Here is a 20,164-nt window from a genome sequence, read left to right as displayed (position 1 = left end):
TATTGTCCTCATGGCTAAGAAGCTTTGTTACGATAGGAGTCAAGGAGACCGTCAAGGAGACACACACATGATTATACAGTGTGCTCTTTACAAAGTAATACAGTATATTGTTCGACCTTGGCTACCCAGGTGCCTTCCCTCCCCTTGTCTTTAGGTTATCAGAACAAAAATGCTCACATTTGTCTTGGCCAACGCTACAAGAATTAAACATTTCTCCTTTGTTCCCCTTGTGAGCCAGCGGCAAATTATATTCAGGGCTGCAGAAGGACCTTGGGCTGGCTGGCCCGGCGGCTCTCGGCTAGGTTATCTCCACTGTTCTGTCTCTGCTGCTCTGACAGGCCACATCACACGGAGAGAAGCCAGAGCAGGGAGCTGCCTTGTGTTTCTCTCACACACATCACTCCAGGACTTTATCATATTACAGGCCGGCCTGAGAGAACCCAGAGGACAGCAGCTATCTCTCCAACCAGGCCCCGATGTCCAGCACTGCTCTCCCTAACCTGAAGGAGGCGCCGGGCGTCAGATGGAGGGAAGAGGAGAGGAGGGAGGGAGGGAGGGAGGGAGAGAGGACAGGGGGGACAAGAGAAAACAGGACATTCCAACGAGCCCTGGTTGCCAGTTGAATGCTGGGATGCTGATTTATGGGCGGTTCTGACGGAGGGGGGGGGTGAACCTGTGACTCCCTATAAAACAGGACGTTCATTACCCTCCCAGGCCTCGGGAAAACTGATGGACGAACAAGAGCAGAGAGAGAGCAGGAGGGATGAGGGAGTGGGAGGGGTTTTTAAAACCAAAAAACGAAGAGAAAGCGTTTCCATTTTAAAGCGAGCGCGTGACGGCAACAGAGGGAAGAGAACGAGGTGGCGAGGGAGGACAGAAATATGGAGCTGAGCAGCAGGGGGGAAGGAGAGGGAGCCGAGGGATGATGGAGAGGGTGTGAGGACGGGGAGGGAAAACTGAGAAGGGGAATGAGTGATGGGGCTCAGAGGAGAAAAGGGAGAAGAGGGGATGAAAGTGAAAAAGGGAAGACAGCAGGCGAAATCTGCCCTGATGAATCCGAGCTGCTTGCAGATTTATGTGGTGTTGTGGGTATCATTATACATCAACCAGAGGAGATGGGGCGACTCAAGCTATGTGACGCCTATGGGTTGTGTTTGTGTGTTTGTGTGTGTGTGTGTGTGTATGTGTGTATGTGTGTGGCATTGCACTTTTGTTCTCCCTACTCACGCTGTTCACGTCTCCTCCAAAGCAAACGCACTTGATCTGAGTTAGGCAGAACACACTCGCCCGTGGTGAGGTAACATCCACCCACACACACTCTCCACTTTTCCGAAGCCTATCTAGCGCCGCTGGTTGAGAGACGGGTCAGACCACCCAGGACTGGGTAGTCAAGGAGCCGCTTTGATGTGGCACAAGCATATGTGCAGTGTATGGGCACAATCTCTGCTAAAACACACTCGCAAAATGCACTTTTACTGCCTTCTGTGCGGCGTCATTACCCCTCGTCACTGGAGCAGTGGGATGCTCAAAGAGAGAGAGAGAAAGGAAAACAGAGAGTGAAAGAGAAACAGAGAGAGAGAGAGAGAGAGAGAGAGAGAGAGATGCAGCCACCTCCTGTGCCAGGCTGTGCCAGGCTGAGATATTGGAGCCGTATGGTCACCCTGAGGGAGGGGAAACCTGCCCAGTCTAACCACATCTCAATTAACCAATTAAGTTCAAAAGTTAACAGGGGACTAATTACAGAGAATAATGCTGAGCACTTGTTTTAATCTGCCTTTTTCCCACTACCAGGCATGTCTGTGTCCGTGACCTGGCTGGCTTTGCTCTGGCTGCGTCGGCTGAAACATGGCACGCAAGCCGCCGTTAGTCACCCATCCGTCCCCGTGGCCAGAACATAAAACCAATGGATTTAGACAGATCAGTCATCAGCTGTAAAACAAACCAGATCCAGAGCATTCCATGTGATGTTTCCAGTGGAACCGGAGAACCATGAAAATCCCATTTTTGGACTGGAGATTGGGAGACCTGTGAGAGAATGCTCGAAAAGTGGAGGACAGTTGGATTTTAGTCATATCTAACGTGGTTATTTCCCGTTAGCCCCCCTCGCGTTTGGTCCTGCAGATGGGTTTTAATGGATGCCAAATGGGAGGTTTAGTGCCTTGCTATTGGCCCGCTGGAGTCTCTTTTTTACCGCCATCATATTAAATGACTTGTGTTTAGGACTTGAGGCTACAGTGTGCTCCTCTCGTTGACAATATGCCTCGGGCAAAAAGTGTTTGTAACTTACCACTAAAAGTACAAATTGTATCCCTGCGTTCGGGAAGGGATTGGTGTATTGGCTGCTACCACCAATAAAAGATATGTGGGCTGTATGACACAATTGTAGTGGGGCCGCTTTGAGCCCTGGAGCCAAATGCAGTGTGTTTAGAATCAGGCAGACAGCTAGATGGAGAGAGAGAGGTGAGAAATCCCTCTTTGACTCTGCTCGTTTTCCAGCGGGGATATCTTTGTGTTCAGATTTTTTTGGGCTGTATTTGAAGGCCATGATAATTTAAGTTCCTGTGTGGTTGATTAGCTCTGTGTATGTGTATGTGTGTGTGTGTGTGTGTCTGTCTGTGTGTGCGAGTGAGAGAGAGAGAGAGAGGATGAGAGAGCTCTTGGATGTCAGGATGCAGTGTGAGGGGTGAAGGACTCCCCTGTTGTACGCAAGGCCCCAGAGGATTCCTCCCCCCTTCCTCTCTCCCTCCTCCTCCCTCCTTCCACTCATCTCTTCCTCTGTGAGATCCACAATGCTGGGAAGAAATGTGTGTCATTAACAGGGGAGACCGAAATAATGTTTATGGGCTCAAGCAGCACTGAAATCATTTTCCATATCAGTGCAACTGCATGGGCCCTGTGGGGGAGTAAATCTGATTTTCTCCTCCCTGTGCCAATGGGAAACATCATGGGAAAGAAAACAGATTGGATTGTTAGAGAGATGGCCTGACGCAGCTGTGGGCGGCTCTTTTTTGTGTTTGGGTGTGTAACATTGTGTGTGTGTGTGTATGTGTGTGTGTCATGAGAGAGAAAGACAGAGAGAAATAGAGAAAGAAAGAGAAAGGGAAAGAAAAACAGAAATGCGGATGTTTAGTGTGCGTGTGTGGATGAGAGAATGAGATGGATGAGCCCCACTATGGTAATCACAATTTCATGCCTCAGGAATAAGGAGCCGGAACGCAACAAACGGCCCTGAAACCCTCTCATGTAACAATGGGTCAGTTAACAAGCACACTCACCAAAGTTTGGACAGATAACAAATGGTTCTCCTTGAGGAGTGTATAGCTGCCCTGTATACAAAGAACAAAGTGCTTTTGGCCCTGCAAGCTCTCAGCAAAATGTCAGCCCTTTATTGGCCATTTCATAGGAAACATGCGCGTTTTATCTGAACCGGGAGACAAAAAGCGATGCTTTAGCAGGCAGCGAGGAGGGGGATTTAATAATGTAAAATGCTGATGGAAATAACAAGGTGGTGCTTGGAGAGAAAACACTGGGTAATGAGAGTCCAGTCCAAGGAAAACTGCTCTGGTCCGGAGTAATATGGGTTTCCTGTGACGTCATGAATGTTTAAGCGCTCAGAAAGAGAAGGAGAGAATGATTGAATGAGATAAATTGAAAGGAGAGTTTGGTGATGTTGCATTGTGACATGGCCTTCCTGTGTGTGCAGTTCAATCTGTGTGCGTGTGTGTGTGTGTATAGGGAGTAGGAATGTGAGTGTGTGCATGTGTGGGTGGGTGTAAAAGGAGGGTAATGGGCCTTGAGCTCATCTGTCCTGGCCTGGTCCTGCTGCTGTTTTGAATCCATCCTCCCACCTCCTGCGTCCCAGCCTGGAATGTGTGCTTGCCTGATGTCTTGTCTGTGTCTCCAGAGATGAAGTCAGTGACTCAGCAGCACGCTGCTCCACTTTCACACGGATCACAGCAAGCAGTCGTAGACAGAACCCAGGTCCGATTCACTAGCCTGTACCAAAGCTAAAAAGCACTAACTTCACTTTAGCCATTTGCCCACACCGCATCCAGCTGAAGTTACTCTATCGCTGCATTCAAGTGGTGTCAAATTTCTGGTTATGAGTTTCCCACCAGGAAGTGCCACATGAACACCTTTATATTTTGGATAATCAAGTCGGAGAAATCGGGATTGTAGATGCAACACGAATTGACTGAGTTGTGACGTAATCGCTCTTTTCAAGATGGCTGAACAGAGCACAGAGTTGTACGTAAGAAATTGTATACAATAAAGCTGAAAATTAAGTACAAATTTAAAAGACATGGATATTCTTTGATAACTATAATGCTACGGCATTCAATTTCCTGTGGTATTTACATCCATAATCCCCTGAAATAGCTGAAAATTGCTTGCTAGCTAGGCTATCGCTAGCTCGATTGCTAACGTAAGTGTAGAAGGCTGGTAATATGTGTAAACAGCTGAGGAAACAACCCGGTCTCACGGCAGTTCGTGAAATAGTCACGTAATTGAATCTATCGATTCGTGTTCATGGACACGATTTTTCCATTTTTTTCGTGACACTCAGCACAACTTTCAAACTAATGTATTTCAATTGGAAGTATCTTTCGTGCCTGCAGCACGTTTTTTTTTCTGTTAGTCGGGACTCGGGAGCACAGAAGCTGTAACATAACCTTCGATTTTAATGATATCTTTAACATTTCTCAACACAAAAACACAAAAGTGTCCTTGATAACTCAACAATACGATAATTATTTCACCTTCAATTCTGAGAAATCCATTTTTTTTGTCAGTTTTGGACGATAGCGGAAGGCTACATTAGCCTACCTATGATCCTCAGCGACCGTTACTATGAAAAAAAGATATAAAAGATATATCTACTGGATATATCAAATATCTAGTGCAGCCGAACTAGTAATTACACTGCATCTACATGGCTCGTGCTTTGAAATACTGACCTTTGAACCTTGACCTCGGTGTATGTTTGAAGGCTTATAATTCAGCAACAAAAGGGGTTACAGACATGGGACCAACTGTTATAGAGAGTTCTTGACCTCAGCTATCATGTGAGTATAGTCAACAACTGGGGGCGCTGTCAAATATGGCTAAAATATGGTTAAAATTAATTTTCACCCATTTAACAATTAGATATTTAAAGTCTGATTACACAAATGTGTTTACCATCCCCTTAAACTCCTCAGTGTACTCTCAATTCAGTATTTACAACTTCCAATTCTAGGAAAAACGCGAATATTTTTTAAAAACTACAATTCCCTAGAGCCGCGCCATGCAGCTTGATACAAATCAGCCCACAGTTGTAGTTCTTCCGGTTTGCAAAGTAGGGTTGCAAATCTAGGGTTGTAAAAAGATATATCTACTGAATATATCAAATATCTAGTACAGCCGAACTAGTACTTACACTGCATCTAGATGATCTATGTTAAGAAAAAGTAAAGATGTTTATTTCAGATATTTTAGCCAAAACAGGAGTCGAACACACACACACACACACACACACACACACACACACACACACACACATGTTGGATGACGTGGCTCACGGAAGGGCTGTTGTTTGGCGGACTTGGCGCATTCGACTCCTGTTTTGGCTAAAATATCTGAAATAAACCAACATCTTTACTTTTTCTTAACATAGATCATCTAGATGCAGTGTAATTACTAGTTCGGCTGTACTAGATATTTGATATATCCAGTAGATATATCTTTTATATCTTTTTTTCATAGTAACGGTCGCTGAGGATCATAGGTAGGCTAATGTAGCCGCTTCCGCTATCGTCCAAAACTGACAAAAAAACTTGATTTCTCAGAATCGAAGGTGAAATAATTAAAACGGATGGCCATAACATTAACCTATCGTGTTGTTGAGTTATCAAGGACACTTTCGTGTTTTTGTGTTGAGAAATGTTAAAGATATCATAGGTTATGTTATGGCTTTAGCTGGCGTCTTGCTTCACCATAGTAACGGTCGCTGAGGATCATGGGTAGGCTAATGTAGACTTCCGCTATCGTCCAAAACTGACAAAAAAACTGGATTTCTCAGAATCGAAGGTGAAATAATTAAAACGGATGGCCATAACATTAACCTATCGTATTGTTGAGTTATCAAGGACACTTTCGTGTTTTTGTGTTGAGAAATGTTAAAGATATCATTAAAATCGAAGGTTATGTTACGGCTTCTGTGCTCCCGAGTCCCGACTGACAGAAAAAAAAACGTGCTGCAGGCACGAAAGATACTTCCAATTGAAATACATTAGTTTGAAAGTCGTGCTGAGTGTCATGAAAAAAATGGAAAAATCGTGTCCATGAACACGAATCGATAGATTAAATTACGTGACCATTTCACGAACTGCCGTGAGACCGGGCTGGAGGAAATTACATATTCCCGAATCAGAGAAAAATAGAACCCGACATCACTTGAATGCAGAGTATGTCCTATTCCAAGCCCCGTGTCCTTTCTAGTCTATCAGTACACCTAAGCCACATCCCCTGCCCTGTCCTTCACCCCTCACCCTTTCATCCGTACCCCATCATGTCCTGCCCCAGCCTTCACCCACACCCTCCGACCCCAGCCAGCTCTTGCTTTGACGGTGAAAGGTCTTATTGTCTGTTAAACGACACGCTTCCTGCCGGCCTTCTCCTCTGCAAATATCTGCTTGGGCGCTGCGTGTCCAGCTCTTTATTTACCGGGCCCATAAAACACGTCTTCAGCAGGAACCCTTCCAGACAGTGCTCTCTCTTCCCGTCGGCCTCACCCCACCCAGCCGCACCACCTTCCACCCTCCACCCTCCACCCCCCGCCCCGCTGTTGGCACAGGAGTGACAGGGATTCAGGCGAAGGGCGGAACCCCCTTTTGACAATGATAAGCCTCTGTCTGCGAAGGGGGGGCTTTATGAATGATTAATTGTGGTAAAAGTGAGGCGGAATACCCCCGGGGGAGGCTGGCGCAGTAGGTGTGCGGGGACACGGCATGTGTTACCTCCATTGCCCTGTCAGGACTGCCAGTGTGTTTTCGCACCCTCCTGTAGACGAGAGAGAGACAGAGAAAAAGAGACAGAGAGAGAAAGAAAGAGAGAGACAGAGAGAATAGGAGAGAAACATATATTGGTGGGATGTCTGGATCTTCATTGACATTGCTCCGCCCTGACCAGAACAAAATATCCCTCAGAGACGTTCTCTCCTATCTGCTGTCTCTGTAGCATCCCGGCCTGTGTGGATCCATTGTTGTTCTCAGGCTCCCTGCCAAACCAGGACTAGCCAGTTGGACTAATTTGTTTAGGATTAGAATCTCTTATCCCTATCATGTCAACTTGTATATTGTATAAACAGCTGGGTGAAGTGGGTGGGGAGCTTCGGCTGACCTCCCTGAGCCAATTTTATTTGCATAGCACTTTTGAAAAAATTCCCAGAATCCCTTTCACAACCCCCACCACCCCTCCCCAAATCGCAAAGCGAGTGGCTGACCACGAAGCCACTCTGCAAACACAGGCTGTCAACTTCAGCAAGACGACCACCATACGCACACACACACACACACACAGGCACACATATGCTCACAGACGCGCTCTCTCTTTCTCTCTCTCTCTCTCACACACTCCCACACACTCTCTGTCTCTCTTTCACTCTCTTTCAATCTCTCGTTCACAGCTCCTCACGCCCTTATCCGCTCTTGTAGTCTAAACTCTCACCCCTTACTCTCCTCTGGATGCAAACCCAGCAGTGCACACCCTTTTCTCTCTCTCTCTCTCTCTCTCTCTCTCTCTATCCATCCCTCCGTCCATCTGCTTCTCCCCCTCCCTCTCCATTTCTCCCACCCCCGCGCTGACCACATCCACTAAACTCACTCCACAGGCACGCAGTTTGGAGAGTGTCGGAGGCGTGCGCTGCTGGCACTTTCCCCCACCCCTGCACTGGGCCCGGCTCCAGGACCGGACCGCCTGGTCTCTCTCTCCTCTCTCTCTCTCTCTCTCTCTCTCTCTCTCTCGCTCTCTCTCTCTCTCTCTACGCCTCTGATCGGACGAGCCCCCTGCTGGAGTCGTCACTCCCTTAGCGCAGCCATCCAGCCACCCACCCACCCACAAAAAACACAAAGACAGCGGAGGGAGTTTGTAAAGCAGGGGGTAAGCAACAGAAAAAAAAAACCCAAAAAAACTCCTGCTACAGTTGTTTCCGAGGCGAGGAGGAATTTGGCTACCAGTTGCACTAATGTTTTCAAGATGACTTTGACTGTTTGAAGGAAATCCCCCCACTTTAGTAGCCATTTGAAATTCCTTCTGTTTTATTGTGAGGAAGTAGGCGCTGGGTTAGTCAGCGGCCCTCCAGGGTAGCGTGTGCAGTCTGTCTGGGGCCACTGGTGTGTACAGTCGCCTCGATCCAGTCTCCCCCCGTTACTGGATAGGGTCTAGAGCTACGTGCACAGTTGTATTTATGAGTGAGTATGTGTGCGGAAAGTCTGGCTGGCTTATTCTTGGGCGTCCGTCTGAATTCCTGGGCAGAACATGGAACTGCATCGGTAGGAAACTCTGATCAGAAAGGCACTGAAGCGGGAGCGAGGCACACTACCGGCTAAAACCCTACTCACAATATGTTTTTAATAGGTAAGTAAACATTCGGATGTCTCTCTCTCCCTCTTTCATTCTTCGCTCGCTCTACTCTAATCCTCACTTTTAGGTCCCTTGCTCATATCCTTGAAGTCTCTGAGAACAAAGTGCCAAACCCTTGAGGATCACAGCTCAGGCCACATGAACGTAGAAACGTTTTGATGACTTGAAGAAGAAAACTACTCTCAAATCAGCAATCCAACTGTAATATATCTTATGAATACATGTTCTGGCATCTTGTCTTGCTGTGTCAGAGAGCTGTACCACAATGCCAGCACCAGCTACTGCAACCAGCCACTGGGTTTCGGCAGCCCTTGGAATAAAAGGAAAAAAAAGGGTTTTCTCTTTGATCATGTGACTCTTGCTGATATTGATTTAATTTATTTGAGACAAGAAGGAAGGGAGTGTGTTTTCTCACAGGAGATGACAGAGAGAGAATATTGGAGGCTGTAATCATACACTATGCGTTATAAAGAGCTAGAGAGCCTGGCTGCCACATGGTACTGACCGCTGACTGTACAGCCTCAACTGGCTTACACTCGTCACCTCTTTCTACTGGGATTGGTGGAAGAGCTGGTCTCATAAATTGGTGGGGCGTGTTTATGTGTGTGTGAGTGTGTGTGTGTGTGTGTGTGCGCGTGTGCTTTTCTATCTGTCGGCATTTCTTCCACTCCTCCTCTCCCTCTGTGGTGCTTGCTGATCACTGAGCTGTGGAGAACAGGTTGATGCAGTCACACCTGCAGTCTTTCTCTCTCTCTCTCTCTCTCTCTCTCTCTCTCTCTCTGTGTGTGTGTCTCTGCCTCTCTTGTCGTCGTCTCTCTCATCTCTCGTTGTCTGTCTGGTGTCCTTGTCTAGACGACACGTCCATCCGTCCCTTCAGGCAGCCGTCTACAGATAAGACAGAGAGTGGAAGACTTCCTCGGCTCATTTTTCAAGAGCAGACAGGGAAATATGATACATGGTGAAATGCTATTGTTAATTGTATCTTCTCTTAGACAATAGACATAGTCTGTGTGTTTGTGTGTGCGCTCACATGCATGTGCGCGCATGGGCGTGTGTGTGACTGGCTGTGTGCTTCTCCAGGATGAAATCTTGATCTGAATCCCAGCATTAAAAAGAACAACATGTTGTGGGTGGGTGCTTGTTGTCTTCTCAGCTTGTTTTTTTTTTTTTCAGTGCTGCTTGGCTTACACTTAGTCAAATCCCTTTACATCCTATTATTGTATGATTCCCTGTTAAGACACCTAGTAACCACTCACCCGGTGTCACATTAACGGGTATGGATGGCACATTGGAGCAGATTAACGACCTAAACAGGGCAAAGATTACGACTCCTCCCTCCCCCCGGCCGAACAATTGAACCCGGATTAGGTTCAGGAGGAAGGTGCGTGTGTTACAGGGTCTTCGATGGGGGGTCTAGGGTGGGCTCTTGTCACTGAGCAGCATACTGACCAGCTGCATCTGCCCACTACTGCTGTAATGGCTAGCAAGCAGCCTCCTCGCCTCTAGCGCTGTTTCCCTTTTGTTCCCATGACAACCGGGCCTTCTTTTTTCTCTGCTCCGCCTCCCCGCCTGCTGCTCACTCCGGGCCGTCCGTGGGGGCCTCTGCCTAGGCCTGCGGTAGTGTGTGTGTGTGTGTGTGTGTGTGTAGGTGTGTGTATGTGTGTATTTGTTTTTGTGTGTGAACCAGACTCCTCCACCCCCTACACCTACACTGTAGTGAAGCTGTAGCACTAGTCAACACCTCCACCTCCAGAGGTTCAGGGATGTGTGTGTGTGTCTTTGTTTGTGTGTTTGTGCATCTAAACCCAGAAAACAACGGTGTGTGCATGTGTGTGTGTGTGTGTGTGTGTGTGGGGGGGTGTTTAGATGAGAGGGAGGTGGGGTTCCCCCACCCCCATGCTCCCCTCTCCTTTAATTCTCTAATAGGATTAATCTCCATCGCTGTCAGGGATCGGCGCCGATTAGGATGCACATGACCCGATTTTCTTAAGCGCCCATACAAGTGCACCGCTGGCACCACTTAAGACCCGGAGAAATAAATAAACAGGGCTTCAAAAAAGGCGGGCAGAGAAAACACACAACTTTTACGAGGAGCTGGCTTAGCGGCGGCAGGCTCCGTGGATCCATGTCATCCCTTTAATAAGCTGCTAAATAAACAGTTGTGGCGAGCTCAGCACCGGCGCTCTCACGCCTCGGACCTTCGCTCCACTTCTCCTGCTCTGCTTTGGTTGGCAGCGGCACCCAAAACAGCCCCAGCACCAACCCAGCCCACTTTTATAACCTGTGTGTTTTCACACCGGCACCTCATTAGGTTAGGCTAGGATTCATTAGGCTTTAAATAGGGAGTCAGTCCAGGGAGGGCGTCATATTGAAATGCTGCGAGTGTAGCCCACGTCTTTAGATTCAATGGTGGTGTGAGAATGCTAGAGCATACTGAGAGAGAGAGAGAGGGAGAGAGAGGGAGAGAGAGAGAGAGAGAGAGAGAGTTGTGAGTAGCCTCATGTATATTGCTCAGCAGGAGGCAGCCAACAGACATGACACAGAGAGGGCGGGGTCAAGGCCTGTGAGTGACAGGCTGTGGAGTCAGCAAGACCCAATGTGACAGAGGTGACGGCCGCTGCATTATTATTCTGTACCTACTACTGTTCAGGGTGGGCCAGCAGTCAGCCCTTCTCCTAATCCAGACCCCCTTGGCTATTGTTACTGCACACAAGACACAAGATTCTGTAGCGGTCTTATCTGGTCCTGTTGTGTTAAGGGCTGATCTGAAGTTCCCCTCCAATTCTTCTTCTCCTCTAATATCACTTTTAACTTCAGAGATTTCCACACCTGACATCTAGACCTCCTCATTCTATTGCTTCATCTCCTCTCCCCCTTTTTTTTTTTCCTCGCCCTCTCCTCTCCTTGTCCTTCTGTCTGCGGCCCTCTCCTCTCTTGGTGTGTGAACAGAGGCTTTCACGGTCTTTCTCTGTCACTCTGTATGTCTCTCTCTCTCCCTCCCTCCCTCCTTCTCTCGCTCTCTTTCTCTCTCTCTCTCTCTCTCTCTGGGGCAAGCCTGTTAATAATGCAGGAGGATTAGCTGATTTATGTGGGCTGGAGGGCTGAGCAGAGCCGGGGTTCCTGGGGGCGACAGGCAGAAAGAAGGGGCCAAGGAGTGCGGAGGGCGGCGCCATGCAGGAGCCCCGGTTTGCCTGCCTGGGTGATGGGGCTGGACGTCTGCCTGGCAAGCTGGCTGGCTGTAATAATCACCCTCCTCCTCCTCCTCCTCCTCCTCCTCCTCCTCCTCCACACAGCTCTGCCAGGAGACCTCTCCGCTGGGACTGGGGTGATAGGAGGTGGCAGTAGAGAAGGAGGGAGGGATAGGGGGCTGAAAAGGAGAGAGGGTTGTATACTGTATGTCACCAGGCTACCTTGTAACCCCTCCCTCCAAAATGTACGAGGCCACAGTCACACCCGTGCCTCACTGGCTGCAGCATCAAGCCCTCCTCACTTTTTCTGTGTGCTTTATCCAGATAAGGAATGTTCTCCGATATTTCTTTCCACATATTCTATATTTTGTCCCCAAGCATAGTACTGAACCAGAACAGCCTGCCCTTACCTTGTCATGTTTCCTCCTGTGGTCAATCATTGGAGGCCATTTTGTGTTGCAGCCGTAGCACGGTGCTAGTTAAACAGTATGGTGTCTGTTATAGCTTTGCCTTGTCCACAAGTCAGTGGTACAGGTACAAGTGTGGACACACATACACATACACACACACACACACACAGGTTGGGTTTTAAGTGGTTTTGGAGGTAGAGGTTTGTAAGGTTGGGTCCGCAGGCTGAGCGCTATAAAATAAGCTGAGGGATTGTGGGGGATTTCCACCTGTCTGGGGCTGTGGTGCAAAGTGTAAGGGGGTGTGTTTGTATAAGTGCAAGAATGTGTGCACGTGTGCATGTGTCTATTTTTTATGTTTATGTGTGTGTGTGTGTGCGTGTGTGTGTGTGTGCGTGTGTGTGTGTGTGTGTGTGTGCGTGTGTGTGTGTGCGCGCGCCCCTGCATGCTCCTGTGCTGTGGTCCATGAGCCATGGGCTATTCAGAGCCAGCAGCAGACTGATGGGTTTATCCCTGCTGTCTGCCCAGAGGATGAGCTCACTCGCTGCCTGGCTGATTAAGACTTCCATGCAATTGTTCTCACACTCCCAGGAAAGGATCGATTCATGTTTGGATTGATTCATGTTTAAAGAAAATCAAATCAAACAACGATCCGTCAAGAGGGGCTGATAATGGATTTTTACCATGTCTTTCCCGTACGTGGTCGCAGCCAGCTCTCTGCACACAATACATGATCCACCGTCGCGTGTGTGTTTGTGCGAGCGTGTGCGTGTGTGCTCTCATTCAGGCGTCTTCATACATATGCATGAGACTTCACGGCAGTGTGACTTGGGGGAAATGAATGTGCAAAGAGCCGGGCGCCCGGGCCCCTCGCTCAAGTGCACCGGCGGGCGCGTAATGGGAATGCAATTTAAGCAGTGGTTAATCAGTGTGTTTTCTCTGGCTTGCCCAGCAATGCATAATAGACAATCAGCCCCCAGTCACACGGGCGTTGCTGCGAATGGTCAATTACTCATCATAGTCTTGTTAAACACACAGTTCAGCCAGCCAGGGACAGATTGCCCTGCTGGTGCCATCATTATGGTAAAGAACAAAGCAAAGCAACGCTATGTGTCTGAAAGAGAGGGACATAGGGAAAGAGGTACGAGAGAGAGAGAGAGAGAGAGAGAGAGAGAGAGAGAGAGAGAGACAATGAGGGTTAGGAAGAGGCATGCACTTAGTGTATTTCTGCTCATGGAAGTGGGAGAGGAGAGGAGAGGAGAGGAGAGGGTCATTGTGACAAAGCAGTGGGGGGGGGGGGGTGAGAGATTGAAGGGAGCGGAGAGAAAAAAGGAGTAAAACGCCAAGATGGAACCAAAGGAGAGAGGAACAGTATGGGATTGTCAGAGGGACTTTGAGAGTCAGGCAGAGAGAAAGGAAGAACGAGAGGGAGAGGAAAAAGAGAGAGGGTGAAATGGAGCAGAGCAATAAGAGAGATTGAGGGCATGAAAGTGAGAGATGGAGAGCATAAGATAATGGAGGGAGGGAGAGAAATTGAGAAAGGGACATCGGGGAATAGGAGCAAGTGTGTGTGAGAGCGAGAGGGAGAGAGCCTGAGAAAGTGTGTACTCAGCTGTGAGATGAGACCTCTGTCTGCCCATGGGGAGAGGTGGTGTGAGGAGAGAGAGAGGAGCGAAGGGGGAGGACTCTCTGCTGTCTACGGGCTGCTGTGAGGGGGAGGAGGAGACTCTCACACTCTCTCTCTCTCTCTCTCTCACACACACACACACACACACGCACACGTTCTCCCCAGGGCAGCGATCAAATCTGCCTGGCTTAAAGATTCCACCTCAAGGCCAGTGGGTTCCATCCTTTTTCATCTACATCTAGGATCTGATCCAGTTTCTGGCCACCACTCTGTTCTAGCATATAGACACACATGGTCGGTGTTACTCACTCTGAACTGTGAGGCTGGGAACAGAAGAGACTCCCGTACGCACGATCCTCTAAATCTAACCATGTTTTCTCTCTCTTCTCTTTCTCTCTGTGTGTGATTGCAGGCAGTGGATTGATGGGTAACTCTTCCGCCTCCTTCATGGGAACCTTTCTGGCCAGCAGTCTGGGTTCTCCCCCCTCCCACCCGTCTCACCCCTCCCGGCCGCCCTCCTCGCCCTCCTCACCCTCCTTCCGCGGCGGACCCCACTCCAGCGCCTCGCAGATCTGGTTCCCCCACTCGCATGAAGGTACCTCAAGTCACGCAAAAAAAAAAAATACACACACACACACACACACACACACACACCCGCCCACAACCTCACTCCCTCATCTGACCGCGCCGTCTGAATACTGAGATATTCATGTCTTGGATCGGGGCAGTATAGGGGACGGAGCTTAGCAGGGTGTATTGTTACTCTGACATTGTGTATTTTTGGCCCGTGTTAGGTTTCCACTAAAGGACGGCTTGTAATCGTCTAGCAAGAGCCAGTCTCCCACCCTTTTATTTGTGCACAGAAATAGGCGCAGGCCCAGCGCGTTTGGGATGGAGCACCGTGCCATGGTTTTTGGATGGGGACGCAGGGTCAAAAGTTCAGCCAAGGAATCTTGCGGTATTCAATTCACGTCAGCAAGAATGTCACTCAGGCTCTCGGAAGCAGCGCGCGCGAATGCGGGCCAGTAAAAAGTTGCAGTGATTGCAGAGCTTTCAGCTGGTGTCTCCAGTACGGCTTTAATGGGGTGGTTCCCACCCACCCGGCACTCAGCGTTACAAAACCCCGGCTGCACACACATGCAGCCGTGAAACACGCATCCATACACACACTCACACATACAGGGCAGCACCTCGTATTTCTGCTCTGACACAGCTTGGAAGTCAGACAAGGATAAAGTAGAGAGATTAATCTGCCAGGGTATTTTGGGAATTCAAATGCTAAGGATTGCAGATACATGTAAAACCTATCCACCGCCACCTCTGATACCCACATGGCCATACTTAACACATGGTTTGCTTTCCTGTGACCTCATTTCCGCTTCTTTTTACATTTGCATTTTCATAATCTGTTGCTAATTACATGATGTGATGACCGCCTAATGCCATCAAGTCACCACAACCTTTGAAGTTAACAGGCTCTTGTTACTTCAGCCTTCTTGGGTTTTTTTTTTTTTTTTTTTTTTTAATAAGAATAGCCCAGCTGTTGGTTGATGGGGGGACGCCAGTGGGGAGTGTGTGTTTGTTATTTGTGGTCACTGATCAGCGGCGCTCCAGTTGCGTGATGTGTGGCCGGGGCTGATTGGGTGCAGTGCAGCTGGGATGCTGGCTGTTGTTGAGTGTGTGTTCAGCCATGGGAGCCCTCTCCCCCGCCTCCCTCAAATGTCCTGACCACCAGGGACTGAGTCAGTGGAGAGAATAGGTGAAACTCCCCAGACTTCTTCAAATAAACACGGAGAGTCAAGAAGAACGGGGCTTGAATGAGATATTAGCCCCAGCATCAGTGAATCTTCAATTAGATAGATTTTCCCACAAAACACATCTTGTAAGAATCAATGTTTCTTTTACCTTGTAGTGAGGGTTTCATTGTCAAAGGTTTCCTTCTTGTGGAAAAGTAGAATAATATTAATAAGAGTGATGATGATAATGCCAAGCCTAATAAAAGTAATGGAGGTGATTATGACTGGGATTATTACTCAGTTGGCAATGGAGGCCATTATCTCTATTGCAGTTTAATTGCATATAACGCACTAAGAGCATGATTGAATCCAGACTGTTCATCAACCACATTCAGCTGTTCCCTCCTCAAGATAATTGCATATTGTCTTTTTCCTGTTTTGCATAAAAAGCAAGTCATCAAAATGAGCGGCACAATTACCCAGGCTCTCGCCTCCTCTCTCCGGGTGTCGGCAGAACCCCACCAGCAGCAGAGTAGGCACTGGTGTGTGTGTGTGTCTGTGCGTGTGTGTGTAGTAGGTTTACAGTGTGTCACTTGTAACCTTAAAGATATTCCATGGATTTTTTGCGAGTGTGTATTTTGTGTGTCTGCTTGCATGTGAACCTAAGCGTACCAGCTCAAATTTGTATTCAAAGATTTTCGTATGATCCTCATGTCTCCTGCATATACCTGTCTTGGTGCCGAATCTCTTTGTCTTCTCCTTCTTCTGACACATTTCCCAGAGATTAAAGGGATAAAATCTACCACGTATTGGGCGATACATAACAATGCTCTCATTAGTCACTTGCTAACCACAGTCGCTTGATGTGGATAAACACCTTCCGAGTTGACAGTGAGTGCGTATGCGAGACTGAGAGTAGCACCTCATCACAAATGGAGCAGACTGAATCACAAGGGCGTTCAGCAGAGAATGTATTTATTTATTTATTTATTTTTTAATTCAACCTTTATTTAACCAGGCAAGTCAATTATGAACAAATAATTTTTTTCTTTGCAATGACAGCCTGGAAAGAGGCAAAGGTTCCTAATGGGGAATTGTGCAAAAGGGGAGGAAAAAAGAAGAGGTATACAATAAAGTAATAATAATAACAACAGTAAAAACAGTAATAATAATAATAATAATAATAATAATAACAACAATAACAATAATAATAATAACTATAATAATAATAACAATGTCTTTTACTTACTAACAGAAAACACAATAAAAACAGTACTGCAACTAAATGCCACTAAAATCAATCAATCACAATTAAAACGTGGTAAAAACATACAACAGCATTGTCCTGACCGCACTGTCAGTGTAGTCGTTTTGCTGAGAAACAGTTGTATGTGTTCCTGTAACTGTCTACAGAGTCCAACTCGTTCCAGTCACTGGGAGCAGTGAACAGGAATGAGGAGCGGCCAAGGGAACTCTGAGGACATTTAGCTGGATGCGACGAGCAGACCTACGCCCTGATTTACTAAAGCTTCTCATGGATCCAAAAACTTTTAGCATGCGCAAAACCAGTGACACAATCCCTGATTGGTCAAGCAAATTGGCTTGCACCCATCACAAGTCTTAGTGCTGACGTTGTAAAGGTTTTTGTACCCACTAAAGGTTTTACTAAATCTGGATCCTAGTGTTACGGGAAGCTGATGAGACTTGTGACATATTTGTCAGAGACCAACGAGGGTGTTGTAAATAAGTGTGAGCCAGTGGATTTTGAGCGAGTATATAGAGAGGGCCAGTTAACTGATGCACACAGATCACAGTGGTGTGTTCAATAGGGAGCATGGGTGACAAACCAGTAGCTGAATGGTAATATGGTATTTTGGATAAAAGGTAAGCTTGGCAGAGAGAGTGAAGGAGGAACAGTTACAGTACAGAAAGTCAAGTCTTGCTTTGGCTTTTGCCTGAAGATTTTGTATGTGTTGGGCGAAGGAGAGGATACTGTCTAACCAAACGCTGAGAGAGACGGTCTCCAGAACTGAATCATTAGTGGTGGCGATGGTGCCAGAGGGTATCACGGATTAGAAGAAGAGGTTTTTGTTTCGGATTCTCACAAGGCAAACCACGTATGTGCTCTGCCGGGCAGCTGTGTTTGGATTTATTGCGAGTACAGTAATGGTTACCGTGTGTGCCACACGTGGGACTGTCTGTTGTTCATTTGCCGAGGGGAGAAGTGGGCTGTTCATTGTCACACTGAGAGAGAGAGAGAGAGAGAGAGAGATGTGGTGGTGTTGTTTGGGTGTGGGTGCAAGAGAAGAGAGAAAGGGAAAAAACAGGGAGAGCTGGTGGTGTACTGACTGTTTCAATAAATTGCAATGCTTTTTCATAACACCTGGTAAAATGGATTAGGCCCATTGAGATTTTGAAATTTTTTTTTTCATGTTTAGAGCTGCTGGAATGAACCCCATTGAATGCACTGAGTGGAAAAAATAAAAAAGAGAAAATAGACCAAAAAAAAAAAAAAAAGGGAGCTCCTCATAGGCCTAGGGCCAGCTGGCCACAGTCCAAATGACTTCTTGCGTTATGCCAAAAACAATGACAGCCTCATATCTCTGTCCACACACATACACACACTTTGCCTGCACACACGCACAAATGCCTGCACACACCTTTCTAATCCACTTCTGTTTGATACGCTTTTCCAAGCCTATCTTCAGTAGTCCATCTTTCCTTCTGTGTGCAGTTGCTCGCTTTTCCTTTTGTGGGATTTAAGCTGCATCCCCCACCTATCCTCTCTCTCATACCCGTCGCTTTCATTCTCTTTCTCTCCCTCTCTCTCTCTCTCTCTCTCTCTCTCTCTCTCTCTCTCCCTCTGTCTCTCTCTTTTGTGGCAGCCTGCATCCCTTCCTTTCAATTAGTCAAACCTGAAGCGATCCACCACTGCACTGCCCCTCCTCCGCCAAACATCTCTCGTCTCCTCTCCTCTTCTCCTCCCTTTCTGTGTCTTGATGGTTCTGTCACTTTTTCTCAATTAGCGGACCTGACAGGCAGCTCAGCCTGCTCCTCCTCTCCTCTTGGTCGTCCTCTGACATGCTCTCTCTCCATCCCTCTCTCTCTCTCTCTCTCTCTCTCTCTCTCGCTCGCTCTGAAATCTCACAGCCATTTCCCCAGGGGCAATATACAATTAGGCATTTATGTTATTTTGCCTTTCAGTAAAAGTGAAGAAAGTAAGGCCCTCTTCAGTAATTGTATGGGCTACTGTCTGCAGAGCAGGTGTAACGGGAGCAGATAGGGATGGAGAGAGAGAGGGAGAGAGGACGGTTCCGTGCCGGCGAGGAAGCGACACACTCGGTCGCCTGCCTCTAATTCAGCAGCCTTAATTCTCCTCTGCCTGTAGGTGCTGTTCTATATCCAACCCCCTTCTTTGTCCTCCCTGTCGGCCTGCTTCTCTCAACCCACCACGCTGTGAGAAATGCCTTCAGAACTTCTGGAAATCCCTCCCTGGGATGCAGCTCTGTTTGTTCTGCCTCTCGCCCCTGCTCCGCCCGTGGAAAGGAGGGCATGCGCTGTGAACTCCCCTCCGTCATTCACTTGCCGATGCTGAGCTGTTTGTGTGTGTGAGTGTGTGTGTGGAGAGAGAAAGAGAGAGAGAGAGAGAGAGAGAGAGAGAGAGAGAGAGGGGGGGGCTGCTGTGGCGTCAGCAGACTGCACTAAGACCCTGCTCACGTCGCCTGCAGCAGCAGCAGCAGCAGAAGCAGCAGCTTCCCTTGTCCTGGCCAGATTAATGGCTGAATGGGCTCTGCCGTGCCCAGCGGTCCCCCTCTTGCCGCCCCAATGGAGGGCATGCTGAAACCGAGCGGGCTGGCATTATCGGGCACAGCCAGACCACGCTGTGAAAGGGGATTACGCCGTCAATCGTCACGCTCACAAACAACATGCTGCCGCAGAAAAAAAGAGCCCCTCTCCCAGCTAGGATAAAGACTGCCAAACAGCTCTCTCCTTTCCTCCCTCCCAAAATCAGAGAAAAATGTCTTGTTTAAACAAAGGATTCCCCCCCTCCCTCTGTAGATGAATTGGCATAAATGTGCGTGCTTATTAATCATGACAGCCAAGACAGTGACAGAGACAAAAGGGGAGAGAGAGCGAAAAGAGAGAGGTAGAAAATAGGTGAAAGAGGAAAGAGAGAGAGAGAAAGTGAGGGTATGTAATTATCACCCCCTTGCCCTCCTCAGAAAGCAGCACCTCCTGTGTTATTGGAGGGCTGTTTGCCCTCTCTGTGCATTTCATTAATTAAGATGGGAGGATGCGGAGGCCTCTCTGAGACGAGGTCATTAAGCCCACCACAACACTCCTCCCTCCCCAGAGCCGACACACAGCACAGGCCCCATTGTTCCACCGGCAGAAAGTGAGACATTCAACACTCGGAGCTGCTGTAAAAAACCCACGGCACTGCGCACACCGGGCCAAATGAACTGCATCTGCACTTTCTGGGATCAGGCCGCACACTTGCCAACACAAATACGTCTGTCTTTCATTTAGCTTGTAGAGCCATGTTTTCCTCTCTCGCTCACTCCTTTCCTCCCTCCGCCCTCC

General features: G+C 48.0%; 1 protein-coding gene across 1 annotated transcript in view; it reads left to right on the top strand.

Annotated features, from left to right (window-relative positions):
• The window catches only part of bahcc1a (BAH domain and coiled-coil containing 1a), a 67,289-nt gene that overhangs the window by 16,818 nt on the left and 30,307 nt on the right, over nt 1-20,164 (top strand). The window contains exon 2 of the mRNA XM_078284578.1: nt 14,257-14,439. Coding sequence (XP_078140704.1) covers nt 14,257-14,439 — 183 coding nt within the window. The remainder of the gene's footprint in view (nt 1-14,256; nt 14,440-20,164) is intronic.

This window comes from Centroberyx gerrardi, chromosome 7 (assembly GCF_048128805.1).
Source record: "Centroberyx gerrardi isolate f3 chromosome 7, fCenGer3.hap1.cur.20231027, whole genome shotgun sequence".
NCBI lineage: Eukaryota > Metazoa > Chordata > Actinopteri > Beryciformes > Berycidae > Centroberyx > Centroberyx gerrardi.
This window is presented reverse-complemented; position numbering and strand designations above follow the sequence as displayed.